General features: G+C 40.4%; 1 protein-coding gene across 6 annotated transcripts in view; it reads left to right on the plus strand.

Annotated features, from left to right (window-relative positions):
• TUB (TUB bipartite transcription factor) overlaps window positions 1-14,614 on the plus strand; it is an 85,236-nt gene extending 70,622 nt beyond the window's left edge. For 5 of the 6 annotated variants that reach the window (XM_064452649.1, XM_064452648.1, XM_064452653.1 and 2 more), the window contains one exon: window positions 1,186-2,301. In XM_064452649.1, coding sequence (XP_064308719.1) covers window positions 1,186-1,319 — 134 coding nt within the window. In that variant the 3' untranslated portion in view covers window positions 1,320-2,301. Of the gene's footprint in view, window positions 1-1,185; window positions 2,302-12,131 lie in introns of those variants that run through there. The other variant, XM_064452650.1, reaches the window with a different exon arrangement.
• The last annotated feature ends 3,120 nt before the right edge of the window (window positions 14,615-17,734 follow it).

The following is a 17,734-nucleotide window of genomic DNA, read 5'->3' on the forward strand; positions in this document are numbered from 1 at the left end:
GCCGCTCCACCTTGTGGCCACGACATTGCTGCAAGCTGGGTGTTTAAAAGCTCATGCTTGAGACAGGCGATTCTGCTCTGTGTTATCTTAGTTTTCTCCCTTGGCGGCTTATGAACTGAGCCACAGTTTAGAGTTGTTTCTGCTCTCAGAGCTGCGGTACTTCCAGTCAGCAGGACTGTGAGGCACTATCGCTCTGCTCAAGCACTTGTATCACAAAATCCTTCCTTAGTTTTTTTGTTCGCTGTGGTCCCCATACACTGCCCAGCTGGAGCTGATGGCAGTCAGACCGGTCCCACTGCACATCCACTTTGACGTTACTACTCTTTGTAGTATTAGTCCTACAGAACACCCTGAAAATGTCAGGACTACCTTCCACACCATCACTAGGACCTTACTGGTGTGCTGCTTTCTGCCAGCAATGTACAGCCCCCTTTTTTCTTGGGCTTAGGTACAGTTGTTGGAGCAGGGATAAAGACAAGTGCTTGAGTGGAGTGATACTGCCCCACTTCACACTCACCCTAGGCAGGCATAGTCACTAGGTACTGGAGAACACTGGGCTTACACCACTGCCACGCTTAGACTGCAGGGGAATACTGGAAACTGGTGAAAGTGTCTCTGAGAGCAGCACTGGATTTCAAACATTGGTGTATGCATTTGCTGCGGTTTATAAGGTGAAACAATTACACCTGCTTCTACAATGAAACATTCAAATTGACAGAGTATAAAAGGGAAAAAAGGTTGAGGAAGAATTTCTGAATATAATATAATGGAGACGCATGATTAGGTCTAGCTCACAATCATGCCTTCTCTTTCCTTGTCCACTTGCCTGAAGTTAAATAGGAAGAGAATTAATTGGTTCTTGGTACATGTGAAACTTGGCACTAGGTCTACATAAAAGGCTTGAGCATTTTATACAGAAGCAATTTTCTCTGTGTTTGAAAAAAACACTTATCATCTGTGTAATTTTTTTTTTTTAAGACAGTAACAAGTCTTGCAATCCTTTATCGCTCCACTGTTCCTCACTCAAGCTGTCCTTGCTTCTCTCAGTGATATCAGCACAGTTTGATGAGTGAGCATGTTTTGTTTGGATTTTGTTGATCTGGGCGAGAGGATGATGTTGAATGCATACTTATTTAGCTGCAAACAAAAATAGTGCTTTGTCACTTTTTATGACCTCTCTTGCAGCTGACTACATAGTGATGCAGTTTGGCCGCGTGGCTGAGGATGTGTTCACCATGGACTACAACTACCCAATGTGTGCGCTACAAGCCTTTGCTATTGCTCTTTCAAGTTTTGACAGCAAGCTGGCTTGTGAGTAAAGGGGCATGGCTGAGCAGCCTCTCAAAGGAAGCAGTTTGCCATATGATTCCCAGTTCCTACTGGTGTCACTGATGGTCCATACTAAAAAGGTCAGGGAAAATGCAGTTGTGGAGGACCACTCTATTGCTGAAGAGAAAGTAAAAGGAATCTTCTAAAAATTCAGGACATTCAGGAAATTATATTTTCCTTTTTTTCCCTGTCATATTTTTCTGGAAGTGGCATCAAGTTTGTGTAAAAAGAAGTTCTATTTCATGTCCTTGATTACGTTACGGATATGTGCCATGATGTACTGTACCGTGGCTCGAGTAGCACCATTATAACGGTGTCTTTTTTAAATCCAGAAAGGGCGTGCACGCTCAAAAAATTTCTTTTTACATTTAAGAATTATTCTGAGGCTGCAATCATACCTCAAGGTTGCATTCCTACATTGACTAATCAGAGCTTCGCATCATCCAATGTAAAAGAAAGATCACAAAAAAGATGCACTTCTTTGAATTTGCAAGGATCTCGCGTAGTACAAAGCCAAGGCTGAGGGTTGAATACCTGTACTGGACTGAACTTGATGCATTGCTATTGTATATGTAGAAGGGCATGATGAATTTTAATTGCAGTAGGAGGAAATGGAGAAGTAGAAAGCACAAAATAACATTGCACAAGTCACTTGAATTCTAAGCTGTCATTATGTTTTAACATCTACATGCTTTTTAATTTGTTTCAAATGGAAATGTATTTGGAGTACAGAAAAAGAAAATGTCTAGATGCCAAGAAAGCATAACTTATGTTGAATTTGGCATGTCACATGTTGGGAATTTATATCCTTGTATTGCTGTGGTAATTCAAACACATATTTTGTATGAAGTGATATAAACAGTTGGATAAAGGCTCTCTACTGAGAATCATATTTTGAACGGGCTGTGTAAAGTTGAGGAAGGTAAATGGAAATATTTTATTAAATTTGTCTGGCCTTTTGCGATTTTACAATTTGTTGATTGCCTTTTTTGAACTTTCAGCAACAACCACTTTTCATATCTATTTCCCATTGTAAGAACGCTTGAAATCGATTGAAACTGTATGTTGTTCTCTAATGTAAATGTGCCAGCTACTGAGCTAAATCCTTTTAGGCAAATCTAGTGTATGCTGCATACAAATGAGACACTGGCAGGACACAGAATAGCTTAAAATAGTGTGGATTTTTTGTTTGGTTGGTTTTTTTTTCTGATTTATCTGGGATACATAAACAAATACATTTCAAAACACAAGCAGAGAACAAGCCAAGAGCTGCAACTGAAAGCACACTGTAAAACACCCTTAAAAATAACATCTTTCTGCCATTATTCTGTACAGTGTCATCCTAAATGGCACACAATTAATAGAATTTGTATGTAGTTCACCAGATGGGTATTGAAGTGAAGTAGTTACGTTTTATACTGTGTGTATTCAGATCCTCCTTTTTACTCGTTACAGACTCTTGCATTGCACAACCAAAGATTATGTAATGAGAAAATGAGATCAAACCTGCTTGTCTCATAGCTGTCAGTCCCTTTTTGACTACGGGGGACAGGCTGTAAGGAAAGGTTGTGCCATTTGGACTGTATAGTTTCACCTAATGAAGGAAATACACTCTCTTCCTCACATTTGCCTTCAGGTCTCCTTCCCAGCCTACAGACAAGGAAATCTCAGATGAGAGATGAAAATAAGTAATTGCCAGCATTTTTTCTAATCTTTTTTGTAAACCTCTGGAAAAAAGTCTGCTGGCTTTGAACAATGTTTTGTGGAAGGTCTCAGGCTGTCAAATGTCATCTTTAAATAACAGGAGGCTCTGTAATTTTTTCATGTCTTTTTGGGAGAAGCCTTTCCACGCAATGGTATAAAATTGAAAGACACCTTTTATTTGAGGGAAATGAGCAGTCAGTTCCCTCAATGAATGATCAAAATTATAAGTCATGAGCTGCAGTGTGATACTTAGGCTTCGCACATGGATGCTTTGTTTTCCCCTGTAGTTGTTGGTTTCCCACCACTTCACACCCCCACCTGTGATCTCACTTTGAATTTTAACAGAGGGCCCTTAGGCCTGTGGTTACCTCATGCCAGTCAAAGTAGCTCAAATGATAACCAGAATTCTTTGTTTAGACTACTGCAAAAACAGACAGGAATTCCCACTGCTGTTATGTAGGTGTGATGTGGATTTTAAGGACTCTGCAGCATGGGAATGGTTGAATCTGCATGGCTTTAATTCTGTGGCTCACCAGTCATACATCTTCTTTAAAGCCTGAGAAAGTGGAACCTGACAGTTTTCTGCTCCTCTCTGTGCACAACACTGTGCCAAAGGAACTAAGTGTCTTATGGTGCAAATATACGATCTGTTGGCTTTAGTACTGGAGCTGGTTTAGGAAGGGTTATTTTTAACATGGATCATAACAATGGTCTGACTTGCATCGTGGCCCCACAGGGAATTGGCACAAAAGGGAAGCTCATGTGCCGTGACCTCCTACACAAGGGTGAGAATGAGGGGCTGGGTAAAGGCAGAGAGTTCAGCTTCTCGGGACAGTTTTGCTGCCAGCACATTGTGTAACTTGACTCTTGCTTCATGTTCTTCCCAGGACAGGTATTTTTTTTAACCTGTAAGCATGCCAGGAGGAAAGTGGTGACTTAGATTCCCATCATCTTAACAGAATCATATAGGGACATCAGCCAACAAGCTGCTGAGGAAAAAATTCCCCACCATAAACTGAAGTCACTAGAGGGGGATGTTGACCTGGGACTAAGAGGAGTGGGGAGCTCTCATTAAATCTGGATCAGTTACAACAGGATTTGCGCCTAGTGGCTTTTGCCAAAACCCTAATTCCTCACGGTTGCTGAGCAAGGTACTGCGTTCTTTTGATTCACTTGACCATCGCCATCTGCTTCAAGAGCAGTTTCTTTTAATTTAGCATCTCTATAATTTCTGATGTATACTTTCCGGTGAAGGGCACTACTGCATATCAGTGCAAGGCGATATCACAAATTTTCCGGCACGTCTCAAAATTTTGGTTTCCTAACTTGCTAAAGTCGCAGCAGGTTCTGTCTTAACATACAGTCATACCTGAGATTACACAGTCCTCACAAAGTTTGATTTTCCTCCATGCCAGCAATAAAATCTTGCCACCAATATATATTTTCAGAGATATATGCATGCTAAAAACATTGAGGAGCAGTTAATGGCGCACTCACATTAGTAGTAGCTTCTGCAGGGCCTGCATGTCCATGTGCAACAGGGCATAACCTTGTTTCCTTAATGTGACAAAGAATATAATGGCACCGAGCAGTGCATTTCCTTCACATAGTCCTACTGAGTGCTTGGATACAGTAGATTTAATATTATTTAAAATCCCAGTTTTGATGATATTTTGCATCTGCTGTTGATTTTGGCAGAGTTGTAAACAAATTCCTTGCCTGAATTGCTTATAGGCAAATATTGCATGCTTTAATGAGAGTTCTTAATTTAACTTGTCACTCTGTTTACATCAAACAGTTTCTTCCTGGCCCTTTATCTAATTTTCATCATCTCTGACGTTCTGTTCCTTCTCATTCTCTTCACAATCCCTTTATCTTTTCTTCAAGGATATACAACTCAAAAGTGTTTATTTTGACAATATTACTCAGTGATCTCTCCACAGATGAATAATGCCTCCGGTGCACATCCAGTGATGCTCCTACAATAGAAGCCTTATCAGAGGGGTGAATTTGGCCCTTTGGCTTTTCAGTAGAGTAGATTAACATATTAAAAGGAAGCAGATAAAAAAGCTTGCCTAAAATATAATCACAATTTTTCTCAGTAAACATTCGGTAACCAGAGTTTCTAAACCATTGGTTGCAAATCAATGAGCAGAACTGTCCGCAAGCCTCCAGGCAGACTGTTAGACAGATCCCCTTTGTAGTGCTGCCTTATTTTTCCTTTTCCAAAAGGTTGAAAGTGATTTTGTGAGCTGAAGTGTGTTGGTGCCCTAAAATAGAGTTTATTTTTTAGAAGCTAGACACCACTCCACTCCTTTTGTAGGATAATATATGGCACACAAAATAGTAACGTCATAGGCCATTGTTACAAATTCTGATGCTAAGAAGTCTGTTTGCATTATTTTGTAATAATTACTGGGCAAATCTCTTGCTGTTCAAGTTACTGTAGTGCTGGAGTTCCCGGCTGGCTGTCGTCATGAGGTACTAGAACTGAAGGAGCTTTAGTGAAAAGGGTTGTGTAATAGTATCTGGTAGCTGCACAGTTGAAAAACATTATTGTGGAGTCAAATAACACCACTGAGTTTTACTGTTCATGGTGAACCAATGCCATCAATTCCAACTTTCTGGTTTTTTGCTCCCTTTTAATGAACAAAAGGAGGGGCTTTCAACATCTGTGAGGTCTCTAGAAGTACTAAGCAATAGACCTACTTTTCTACCTATTAAAATCTTACCACTGCCTGAGTGCTGCCCATTAAAAAAGAAATCACAGAATGGTAGGGGTTGGAAGGGACCTCTGGAGATCATCTTGTCCAACCCCCCTCCTTGAGCAGGCACACCTAGAACAAGGGGCACAGGAACGCGTCCAGGCAGGGTTTGAATGTCTCCAGGGAAGGAGACTCCACAACCCCCCTGGGCAGCCTGTGCCACTGCTCTGGCACCCTCACAGTAAAGAAGTTTTTTCTCATATTGAGATGGAACTTCCTGTGTTCCAACTTGTGCCCATTGGCCCTTGCCCTGTTGTTGGGCACTATTGTAAAGAGCCTAGTCCCATCATCCTGACACCCACCCTTCAGATATTTATAGGTATTGATGAAATCCCCCCTCAGCCTTCTCTTGTCCAGGCTGAGCAAACCCAGGTCTCTCAGGCTTTCCTCATAAGGGAGATGCTCCAGTCCCCTGATCATCTTGGTAGCTCTCCACTGGGCTTGCTCAAGCAGTTCCCTGTCTGTCTTGAACTGGGGAGCCCAGAACTGAACACAGTGCTGTAGATGTGGCCTCACTAGGGCAGAGTAGAGGGGGATGATAACCTCCCTCGACCACGCACAGATCTCTAGTTCCTCCTATTCCCCATGCTGCATGCATTGGTGTACTGGCATTTTAGAGAGTAATTGAGCATGCCGGTTTCCCTGGAGGGGGGTGCATGAGGATCCACTACAGCTATACACAGGCAGCTGGTCTTCTGACTGTCATCTCGTGAGGCAGCTAAGTCACCTTCATCACTGCTCTGGATGGCCTGGCTTATTCCCCCATTGGATGTGATGGCATTAGCATTGCCACTTTGGACCCCATCCCCTGAGTCCTTTAGTCCTGTCCTTAGTATGGAATCAATCCAGTCCTTAGTATAGAAAATCACTCCCAGTCCTTGTATCTTAGCTTTTTTACACATTTTATTATACATTTATTAGTGATTTCAGATAAGGACACAACAAGGACTGGATGTCACACAGCAAACCAGAGTTCTTGCCCTGAAGAGATGATGACTTTAGACCAGTATCAGAATATTTTGTCTTTGATTATTTTAGTAGGATAGGACAGGGGTCTTGCCTGGTGTTTTTGGCAGAGATATTTTTCTCCTGATGTGTGGCAGATGTCAGAGGGAAGATTTTAGATTCCATCCTGTGGCATTCTAACTAGTCCCCCCATACTGTCTCATTGCTCTCCTACAGCATCATTTGCAGGATTTTTCCTGATTTTAGAGTAGCGTGTACTCACCAGTAAAATCTATTTGCTTGGCAAATAAGGACAGCACGTGATGAAACAGCAGTCACCTTTGTTAGAAATATGGGCTGGTGGTTCTCAGATTTCTTAAAAGGCCACATTTTGATTACTGGAATAAGGTAACTTGATACATCTAAATCTTGCACTAGAATTAATCTAACTCTAGATGCCGGCTTCTCTTGTATGTGCTACTTTATGAAAACGGTTTCTGTTGTTTTTCATGTATGAAATGTACCTTCCAGGGTTCTGCTCTGTAGGTGTTTGAAATTATTTATGTAAATATTTTTCAGTTCTTTCTGTTGCTCACCAAGGAACTAAGAAAAGGATTTGCCCAACTATCTTAATGTTTTGGTATTTTGCTGTGAACTATAGCTCAGTAGCTGATACTCACAAATGCCTGTATATTGGATGAAAATGCATTAAAGCTTACTTTATATGTTGTATTTTATTTAACTGCCTAGAAATTTTAGAGTCTTCTTTTTCAGTAAGGGTATGTTTATCCATACCTTCACTGAGAAGGCTTGAATTAACTGGCTGTCTTGCAACCATTTAATGGAACCTGTACACTGGTTTGCTAAATTGCTTTAGGAGGGCACAGTTCAGAAAAATTATGCTTATGCTTTTGAGAAAAAAAACCCTTCCTATTCACTTTATAATTGGATTATGCAATAACACTGAAAGCTTATCATGGTTTTATTTAAGTCTACATTGGCAGTTTGAAAGTTACTCTGACAAAAGCTTGCTAGCATGTGAACCGGAACGGAGCCCTACTTGAGAGTCAGAATCTAGCAAGTACTGGTGAAAGTCATGCATCTATTCTGTGCTTTGGTACTGCTTGCATGCAAAAAAAGGGCTGAAGAGCCACAGATCTGTGTTAAAATCAGCCTCATCTTTTAGGCTGTCCAACAGCTGTTAAGAACACAGGCCTGGGGATCAGGTCGCCTGGGTTTTAATCCCAACTGACTGTATGACTTTGTGCAAATCTTGTAACCTCTTTGTGCCTCAGTTCCAACAAGTTGAATGGAAATAATAGTTTTTGGACCTGCCTACGTTCCTGTTCTGCTGAGAGGCTTCTCGGGAGTGTGTGAGGCTGGTGGATGGCAGGTGTTTTTGGCGTGCTAAGTACCCTGTTTAAGTCGCACTGAAGGAACTGCAGTAAAATATGAACAGTTTTCTGCCGCCTATGTAGAAACTGAGTAGCTAACCAATCTTGTAGGATAAAATCTTGATGCTGTTGAATTCTGTGGAAATCTTGTCAACAATTTCAGTGACGCTTGAATTTTTCACCTTGTGTCATTTTTGGTCACTAAATGTGCAGAAAAAACAGTAAGGACAAACCGTCTGACACACTTTTCCTTCTCACAGTGATGTGTTGTTGGTTGTGTTTTAATTTGCACCATCAGTTGTTTTAAAACTATTATTCCTGAACACGTTGCAGTGGTTCAGTTAATGCAACCTGCCTATTTATGCTTTTAGGTAGCACCCTGAGACACTTGGCAATTGTGCTGTAAATTGCCTTTTTGTACTTTTGAGTTGTTTTTTTTTTTCTTGGATGTGACTCAGCTGCTCAAAACTGTTGTTACTGCAGACTTTGACTCTGTCACGCACATCTGATTTAAAAACAATGAGTCTCATGATTTATGACTACCTTTATACTCACATGGGATGTTTACAACGCAATCTGTTTCTCACATTTGACCCTGTATCCGTGGCTTCTTACTGAGGTTATCCCAGTTGGCACAGTGCCATTAGAAGTATCAGTAATTTGTAAAGTGAACTCTCTCAAAGTAACAGAATCTTAATTTATCAACATTTTTATAGATCTTAACATTAAAATCCAGCTGATTTTAATGCTCACAGATTGGGTGAAATTACAAGGAAATTATTTGTTCAAAATGTTCTTCCCTTAAGCTTCTCTTGAATTTTGAGCTCTCATTTAAGCAGTAAGCTCCTGATCCTGCAACTCCACCTGTGCAAGAAGAATACAGTTTGGCCTATGCAAACTGCCAGACTTGGACTGCAGGAATCTGTCAGTGTGATCAGGACACAGGAAGTGATGGGATTTCTAAAGTCCTGAAAAAAGTGCATTTCTTAATTCTCTTAGGCACTCCTGAACATCATGTGAGAAATCATGTACCTTTCCTATGTTGACTTACCAAATAACAGCATGAATATTTTCACTCCCTTTGAATTAAAAAAAAACCAAGAAGAAAAAACATATGCTTACTGTCTAGGCAAGTGTAATTTTATCAGACTTTTAGTCTTGATGTCTTGAAAAATTATGTCATGAGATCACTTATTCCGCCAGTGCAGAAAATCTCACGAGTACACAAAACCAAAGTATGTTTTGTGACAGTGGGCTTTGGGCAATGCTCACGCTATGAAGTTCAGTGTTCAAACAAGTTTGTGAGCTCTGGCACCTCGTAACAGGAGGTTTTGTTCCAGACCAGGGACATCAGAAAATAACCCAATTATTGCCACCCTGTTCTCTTCCCCAGGGAGAATCTCTCGTCCTCACTGGCTAGATGTGGAACAATATTGAGCCTGAGATGTCTTTAAATATGGCTATTTTTTTAGCTATTTTAAAAATGTTTTCAAAGATGTAGTTTGAGCTCAAAGAAAGTAGTCTTTGAAGTAGCTATAGGTGTACCAAGTTGATCTGGTTGAGAGCCAGCTGCCTTTTCCAGCAATTTTGTCAGTTGATGTATAAGCAGTACTCGACAGTCCTGCTTGAAAACCTTGACGGAGCTGCTGTTATTCCTTGGGTTTTGCCTTATGATACTGCTTTTTTGTGCACCACTACATTTATTTCTGAAGGTCAGTACTTCCAGTGCTAAACTCAAGTAGAGCAGTGTTTTCTACTAAAGTCTCTGCCTCATTTTCTGCTGTCTTACATGTGGAGATTTGGTATTTGATACTAAGAGCAGAAACTTTTCACCTAAGAAAAAAAACAGGCTTTCTAGGCAAAATTGTTAACTTCTAGTGCTATGTGCCTGGATTGACAGAGGGCTTTTTTTTCCAACCAGGAATCTTACTACTGGAAGAGTAGTGTGTGCCATGAAACATCCTATGATACCCTATTGCATACTGCATCTGGGACACAGTGCTAGTACCTGGTCCAAAGATACGGCCCTCTCTCACCAAAATGGCACCACTTTCCTGTTTGAAGGGCTTTCTGTTGCTACTTTTATGCTTACTGCAGTATCTTCCATTTTGGGTTCAATCTGTGATTAGGTTATTAAATATCAGCCTTAACAAACATCCACAAACTAAAAACACCACTTCCCAAAGACACTACACATCAGCTAGGAAAGCCTTACAGCAGTCCAGGAGCAACAGGTAAGTGCTATTATGCTTTTAATGGCAGTGAAGCTGTGATTTGCAGTTTATAAACGCAAACAGACAAACAAAGGGTTATTTTTAGAACTGGCACTAGAACTAAGTTCTTAGTCCCTAACCCCATTTTCTAGCTATTGCCATGGGTGACCGGCTGGTAGACAGAGGGTCTGTTCTGAACTTCATTGTGAAGACTGAACTGTTTCACTTCAGTTTGGAATTCTGGAAAACCAAACCACATCACTACAGAGAGTTCTCATCGGGCAATTGGAATTACACTGAAATCAAGTTTCATGCGTATTAATTGACGAGGATGGCTCAGAACAAACATGAAGGTGCTGTGCAAGTGTCAGGAACTGAAAAGTTGCTTAACAAATCACTTAAATCAGGCCCACTGAGTTTTCCTAAGTAAAACAACAATGGGGCTATATTTAATTTAATTGTATGTATTTGGAGAGTCAGTGTTTTATAATGTAGGCTGAAAATATAAAAATGCTGTGTACTGTTATAACTAACATAAAGTAGGGCTACAGCAGCGATGCATACTCTTACAAGATTTGTAACAATGTCATCTTAAAAAGCTGATTGTGGAATGTGGCTCTTAAACTGATGAATTCTCAAGTGTTACTGAATTCAATGACACTACGACAAGTTTTTTGTTGTTGTTTTGGGGTTTTTTGGGGGTGGGGTGTGTGTGAGTTTTTTTAACCTGTTCTCAGAAGCAGTGGTTATTCTGTCTTTTGGACTACGTAGCACAAGTCCATGAGGATGAATTCCTATTTGGTATCACTTCAAATACATTCTTGCCGGTGGTGAATGCTTTTCAGCTTCTTAGTAATCTGTGTTACTACAATTTCCTTGCTTTGTTTTGAGCTCCCTGATTTTTCTTTTCCCATCTATAACTTTCCCTTGTTTCAAACATGTACAGGTTTTCCCATATGGGGACGCTCCACAAAGCTAAGTCAGTGAAAGTTAATGTCTGAATTAAAGTGTGTTAAATCCCGGTGTATATGTTCTCATTTCAAAGTAGGGTGGCCATCAATTTGCATAATCCTCAGCAGGGGTATTCATCACAGTGCACAGTTCAAGGTAGTTGGTGAATTTTAAAGTGCAGAATAGGTCTCTGAACAAGATACTGGAGAACATATGTAAAGGGATTCATCCTTTGGTATTCTCAGGGTGGCCGTTACGACTTAGAGTACAGCATTTCTGACAGTTGTCTTGAATTGTAGTTGCAAAGCTCAGCACCTACACACATAGGCCACATTTCTTAAGTCCTCTTTTTCTACTGCAGTGTTTTTCAGCCCTCTCTCAATTATTGCCACCTGTATGATGAATTTAAGCTTCCTGACAGCAGTGTGCTTTCTTCTTTGGATTTTGTGGATGCCAGGGATCTGGGGACTGTATGCTGAAAGCAACTGCTTTACTAGCAGATCTTGATGCTAGGAGCGTGGTGTAAATGATGCCAGTATAACTAGGTTTGGTTTTTCAGTACCCATCAGTCACGTGCTTGTTTCTCAGAAAATAATATTCCGTTCTCTTTTCCTTCTTCGTTTATATCTGCCTGGATGTGGAGGATGAGAGCCCCTCTTAGCATTCATGCAAGCAGCCACCATACAAGAAAACCACACACAACAAGTCTATTACAGACAGGTTTATCACTAAGCAATGCAACTGTTACACACTTACTGCCATCCTGCTATGTAACAGTGCATGTTTTCCCCCGTGTGCTGTTTCCCACTTGTGTGCTTGTCACCTGTCAGAGGACACTGCCGTGAAGACGTGCATGGAAGCTTAGCAAAGAGACTGCAGAACTGAAGCCATTAAGATTCAGCACCACTTAATACTGAAGAAAGAGCTCCTCCTGAAGGCAAAAACTGGGACCTGTGGGTCTTTAACTTGTTTGAACTTTCCATGTGTTTGCACTGCAAACAAGAAGATAACGCTTTTTTACTATGCTTGCACTATATTGAGCCCTAAGCCCAGAAAAAGGAATATGCAATCCAAGGAGTGCAGTTACAGCGAAGCAAACAAAAGTGCAAACGGGCTCCATTGACAGGTGGGGAGGAACTCCAGCATGCAGGCGAGGCAGTAGCGTGTGCTGGGGAATGACAGTAGGGTGATTTCTTGCCAGAGAACTGGCGCGCTGCTTGGCACCGCTTAGGGTGAGTAATGGATTTCAGTAGTCATTGACAGACTATGATGGTCACTGCTTATGTTGCATTATATTGGCAAGAGCTCTGTCCATACTATTTGTTTCTCTCCTAAACAGCTTGATTTATGTGCAGATTTCTTCACGATGGCGTTTTTGCCCATTTTTTTCTATTTCGGGCCTTATCCAAACCCTGCTGGTGTAACTGAAAGCTCCTTTCCAACTTCTGCTGTCTCCATGATGCCATACTTGCTTGTCTCTGCAAGAGTCCTAACGTCATCTTGTCTGTCTTTGTTCAAAAGTGGGTTTATCTGGATCTCAAAACCTGGGCAGTATTGGCATGAATACTTCGGAAAGTGGATTTAGAAAGGAGGACAAATTTTCCTCTTATGTACATCCCGTGAAGCCTTGGTGAAACTCCAAGGGAGATCTAAACTGTCTACCTGTGAAGAGATTGACTTTTTCTATTAAACGTGCTGTCAGATTCTATGATGTCATTGCTGCAACTTAACAGGGCATATAGAAGAACAAAACATTGCTAGTGGTTGCCCAAGTTTTAAGGGATAATAGTGGATAGCTTAACCTGCACAAGAATTAGCAAATCACACAGAGAGTTTACCTTAGAAACAAGGTCTGTTAGAAACAAATCTCTTACAGTGGGTTCCTGTAAAACATGTATGAAAAAAGGCAAATACTGGAGCTTTGTTAATTTTGTTAATATCTTGAAAGTGTAAAATTTTTTTCTTGTGATTGAAACTAACAGTTTATTTCAAATAAAAAAAGTGCTGTACTTGGTGGCAGGAAAATAAGGCCATCTGGCGGTTATATAAAAGCGTAAAGGGGGCACACATACGTGCCCAGTATGGCAGGATTTGCAGTATTAGGAGTGGGTTTAATGATAACTTTCCCAACATTTTCCAATGTTAGATGTGCAAACATATGTGCTGTGCACACACGCATATACATATGTATATAGTCTTAAAAAATTTCCTTTGGTGATATCTGGAGATTACTCAGTCTTCTTTCCCACTGTTCATTGACAGCATAAACCATGATATTGATTTGTCTTGGTGTTAATTATTACAAGACTGTTGTTTGAAATGCCTTTTAAAATAATTTTGAACAAGTCAAGTCTTTCTTTGGAAAATATATATAAAAAAAAATATCTCTGAAATGCTCTCCACATAAGTGTCTGTATCTATGACAGATAACAGCCATCTGCTTTTCCGTTCTCCTTGGAGCTGACTTTTCAGTGGGATCAACCCATGCAGTGAGTCAACCCGTGCCTCACCATTACAAGACTTGGGCTTTTGTTCCTCCTTTTTGAACAATTTCTTCTACTCAAGGGTAGGGGAACAAGGGAAAAAATATCTGTGGAGGATGTTCTGTAATTCGATAAACCTTTAGATGTATCTCAGAAAGTAAATACTTTTGAGGTGGTTAATTTTTGAGAGTTCCTAGTAGACACTGAACTGTGTTTGTATTTCCCAACACTATCGCCACCCAACTAATGACAGTCTGAAAGATCCAGTGTTTGGGAGCAGCTGCAGAGATACCCATTTTAGAATGTGCTGGGAATATATCTGCCTGTGAAGAAAAACACACCTTTGTTTCTGACTTGTTTACTTAAACTTTGAGAAGTAGAAAATGTAGGTGCTACATGAACATTTCTGTCCCCATAAAATGAAAAAGCAGTTCAGTTAGGGTTTTGGGTTTGTTTTGTTTTTTTTTTTATTCACACAGTAAACATCATCTAATTAATCTCTTTGCCTTTCTTAAATAAACCAATGATATACAGTAGAATTTGAGTACGTTGTGGTATCAATTTCCTTTTCATCTTATCGGGTTAAAGAGTGGAAAACATCAAAATTCACAAAGAATGTCTTAATCTTGAGAACTAATATTTAACCAGTCATGGTTTTTCATAATGCCTGTAATATGTTACACTTGTTTACACACAAGACTGTCTTGAGCTGTTTCAAGTATCTTATTTTTTGTTCAGAGTTTTAGATAAACCTGCAAGAATGTGCTTTTACAAAGTAAAATTTTTAAAGAAACTCTTTGATATTCTGGAGTAAAGGTATTTATTTACCAGCTTGTGCAATGACTGATTTTTGTATTTTCACCTAATTTACCTTGCATATGCCATAGAGGTTCCTGTGTTTGTCAATACAGAACAGTGTGCAGAAATATTAAACTTGATTTGTTTGAAACAACTATGTCTTTCCTTACCCAAGGTCAGAAATACCTTGATAAATTACTTACAGAGTATAGAGGTTATTTAACGTAAGGAGTTTTCAGTGCTGTTTAAACTGTATTTTTACCTTTATCACTGATATGAACTCAAAACAAAATGCATGGCCATAGAAAGTTATACTGCCAGTCCTGACTTTACCACATCTGTAGTCATTTTCAGCCTGTAAGTTTTCTCGAACTGTGAGCTCAAAGACTTGAGATTGGTGCACACTGTAGAAATACTCTTACCCATTTTCATAAAGAGGACAGCTGTTTGTTGCCTGAGCTCCCTACTGCCTGAGTCTTTAAGCCTTAAAGCTATTTAATTTGCTAGGTGGGAAACACTGTAAGTAAAGGAGCACGTGCTTTTAATAAGCCTGACTGCTTCTACTGGGAGTGCACCTGAACATCTACAATTTTTTTCCAAAGTCCCAGGTCTGCTGATGTTTTGACCGATGATTTACTTATTCAACAGAAGTTAAGTCCTTTGAGAATCATGATTTTATTCAGATATGTTCTTCAAATTATGAATGCTCTCTGCTAAAAGTGAATAATAATTAAGAATGCCGGACACGCCTGTGAGACAATCCTTTTCTAAATGCTTATCTAAATAGATATTTGCGTTTCAGCGAGGGGGAAGCTGAAGCAAAGGGAGAAGAGGAAGGGTCAGATAAACAGGAGGAATATGAGTTTGAAGGCTGCTGGTAAGCTGCTGTATGGGGGGCATCGCTGGCTACATTCAGAGAGCACTTACTGGTACCGAGGGTGGGGCTGCCAAGGTGGTCTAGATCTCAGGACTGAGGTGTCAAGACCCTTTCGACACCAGACAGTCAACCTGTACTAGTATCATTTTCTCCTGTTCGTGCTGCAAAGAAATACAATTAGCTCTGCCACAGGTATTAAAGGGAGTCCTCACAACCAGTCTCTGTGTTAGCAGGGGCAAGCTCATCAGTTTTTCATTATGTTTTGGTTTTTCGCTAGTGCTGTGACAGAATTATTTCTCTTCTCACACTCCAGTGCAATGGGTGCTTGACGTGTCTGTGGGGAGTGTCTTAGCCCACCAGACTAACTCCCAGGGCACAAGTGAATTCAAGGCCTGAAAAGAAATTCTGGACTTTTAGTTGTCTGCCAACAATGACCTTTCAGTAAGGACTGTGGGAGGTGGGAAGACAGCCAGGTCAAAAGCCAAACTGCATTTAGGGATTAAACTTTTGTTATTTATTGGGAAGCTCAGTATGTCACATGCAAATAAATTGCTTGATATTTCTCTCATTGATACAAGGAGAATGTAACTCCCAGTGCCAACTGGAACAGTTCCAAAGGGCATGCTGATGGACACCAGTTGATAGCCTGCTGGTTAGGCCACCCTCGGGGGGCAACTGAGGTTGGCAGTCCTTGCTCCACATCACAGTGTGAGGATTTACAAATGCCTCCCACTACTCTAGTGAGGGTCCTCATAGATACAGCAGGCTGCCTTTATTGAACAATAAGAATTGTGGGTGTCTTCATATTCAATGCTGTATCAAGGTCTGGTCAAGCTGCTCGTGCAGTACAGAATGACTGACCATCAAAAGGCTGACAGAAATGTTCACCTGTATCCCATGTTTGTGGCTGTAAGAGTACAGTGTGCACAAAAGCGACTCGATGAGTATCGTCATGAGTTGAGCTGTCCTCAGCAGCAAGATTATTTGGATGCAGTCTGTAGTAGCCTTAAGATGATCACACGCTGGAGCGTGGATTTTGTTATTCACAACCATATACTACATTTTAGCTTCTTCATGTATGAAAACAGCTCTTTAAAGACTCTACCTTGTAGGTCACAAATAACACCATTTTTTCATGCACTTAAAATGTCGTGCACAGAATTAAATGCACAAATTTGCCCAGATGCAAATGAAAAAGGTAAACTTTTTAAATTTCACATACCTTTATAAGCAGCAGGAATCTGAAGTACATCATAAGCACATATTTGTATAGACAGGTAAAAGCCCACATTTCTGTTGGTTGCAGCAGACCTGAGATGGCATCCTTGTTTCTCATGGCAATGCGCTGGACTACTGCTTTATCCACAGCAGCAGTGGCATATGGATTTCATACACCACTAGCAAGTAACAAGTAAGGGCCGTATGCTTGGCAAGTCATGCAGCTGTATCAATTCATCCAGCCTGACTTCTGCAGAAGAACCAGAACTGTCCATCGTCCCATCCTTTGTACTCAGTCTTTCCACTCGTGGCTTTTAGGAGTGTTTAGACAGTGAGAGCATTGTTCCAGGGACAGAGGGATAGGCAGATGATGCTACTTGCAGTGGGATGAAGGCAGTCCTTTAACAGCTGTCTTTGGTATTAACGTATTCTCTAAATAAAATATGGTACGCAGAAATGCTGCGTATCAGGTCCCAGGTGTTGTAGAGGCGCAGCATGGGTTCCGAGTGAAGAAAACACTAGCCCTGCTCATAGAGAGAGATCAGACTACTGACATGGTTAAAAAAGAAAGACTGTGTTGAGAGAGTCCACAATGTGTTGAAACAAAACCAAAATAAATGTTGGCTTAGAAAATGATTCAAAACCAAATACACTCCTAAGAAAAAAGAGTAAGAATTCAGTATGTTTTCTCTATTTTCTCTCTTCCTATACTATGAATTAATTTTTGCAGTATGAATTCTTTGTAAATAACATAAGCATTGTAAACATCAGGCTACAGCTATAGCCTGGAAAAACAATGAGCCAAGACAAAAAGCAGAGAGATCTCTCAAAGGCAGACACCTATTGAGCAACAAACCTGATCTGGGTGTGTAGGGCAAGATGCTCTTTTAGTTTTTAGAAACACTCAAGATACACCCTGGTGATTTAGGAAGACAGCTGGTCCATAGTGGTTATGCATAGATGTTGTCAAACAGAAGATATGCAGGGATTCAAATGAGCAGTTCAATACATTTCTAGTACTTCCCAAGTCTGAGGGCAAATCATAGAATGATAGAAT

The sequence above is a fragment of the Phalacrocorax carbo genome, chromosome 5 (assembly GCF_963921805.1).
Source record: "Phalacrocorax carbo chromosome 5, bPhaCar2.1, whole genome shotgun sequence".
Classification (NCBI taxonomy): Eukaryota; Metazoa; Chordata; class Aves; order Suliformes; family Phalacrocoracidae; genus Phalacrocorax; species Phalacrocorax carbo.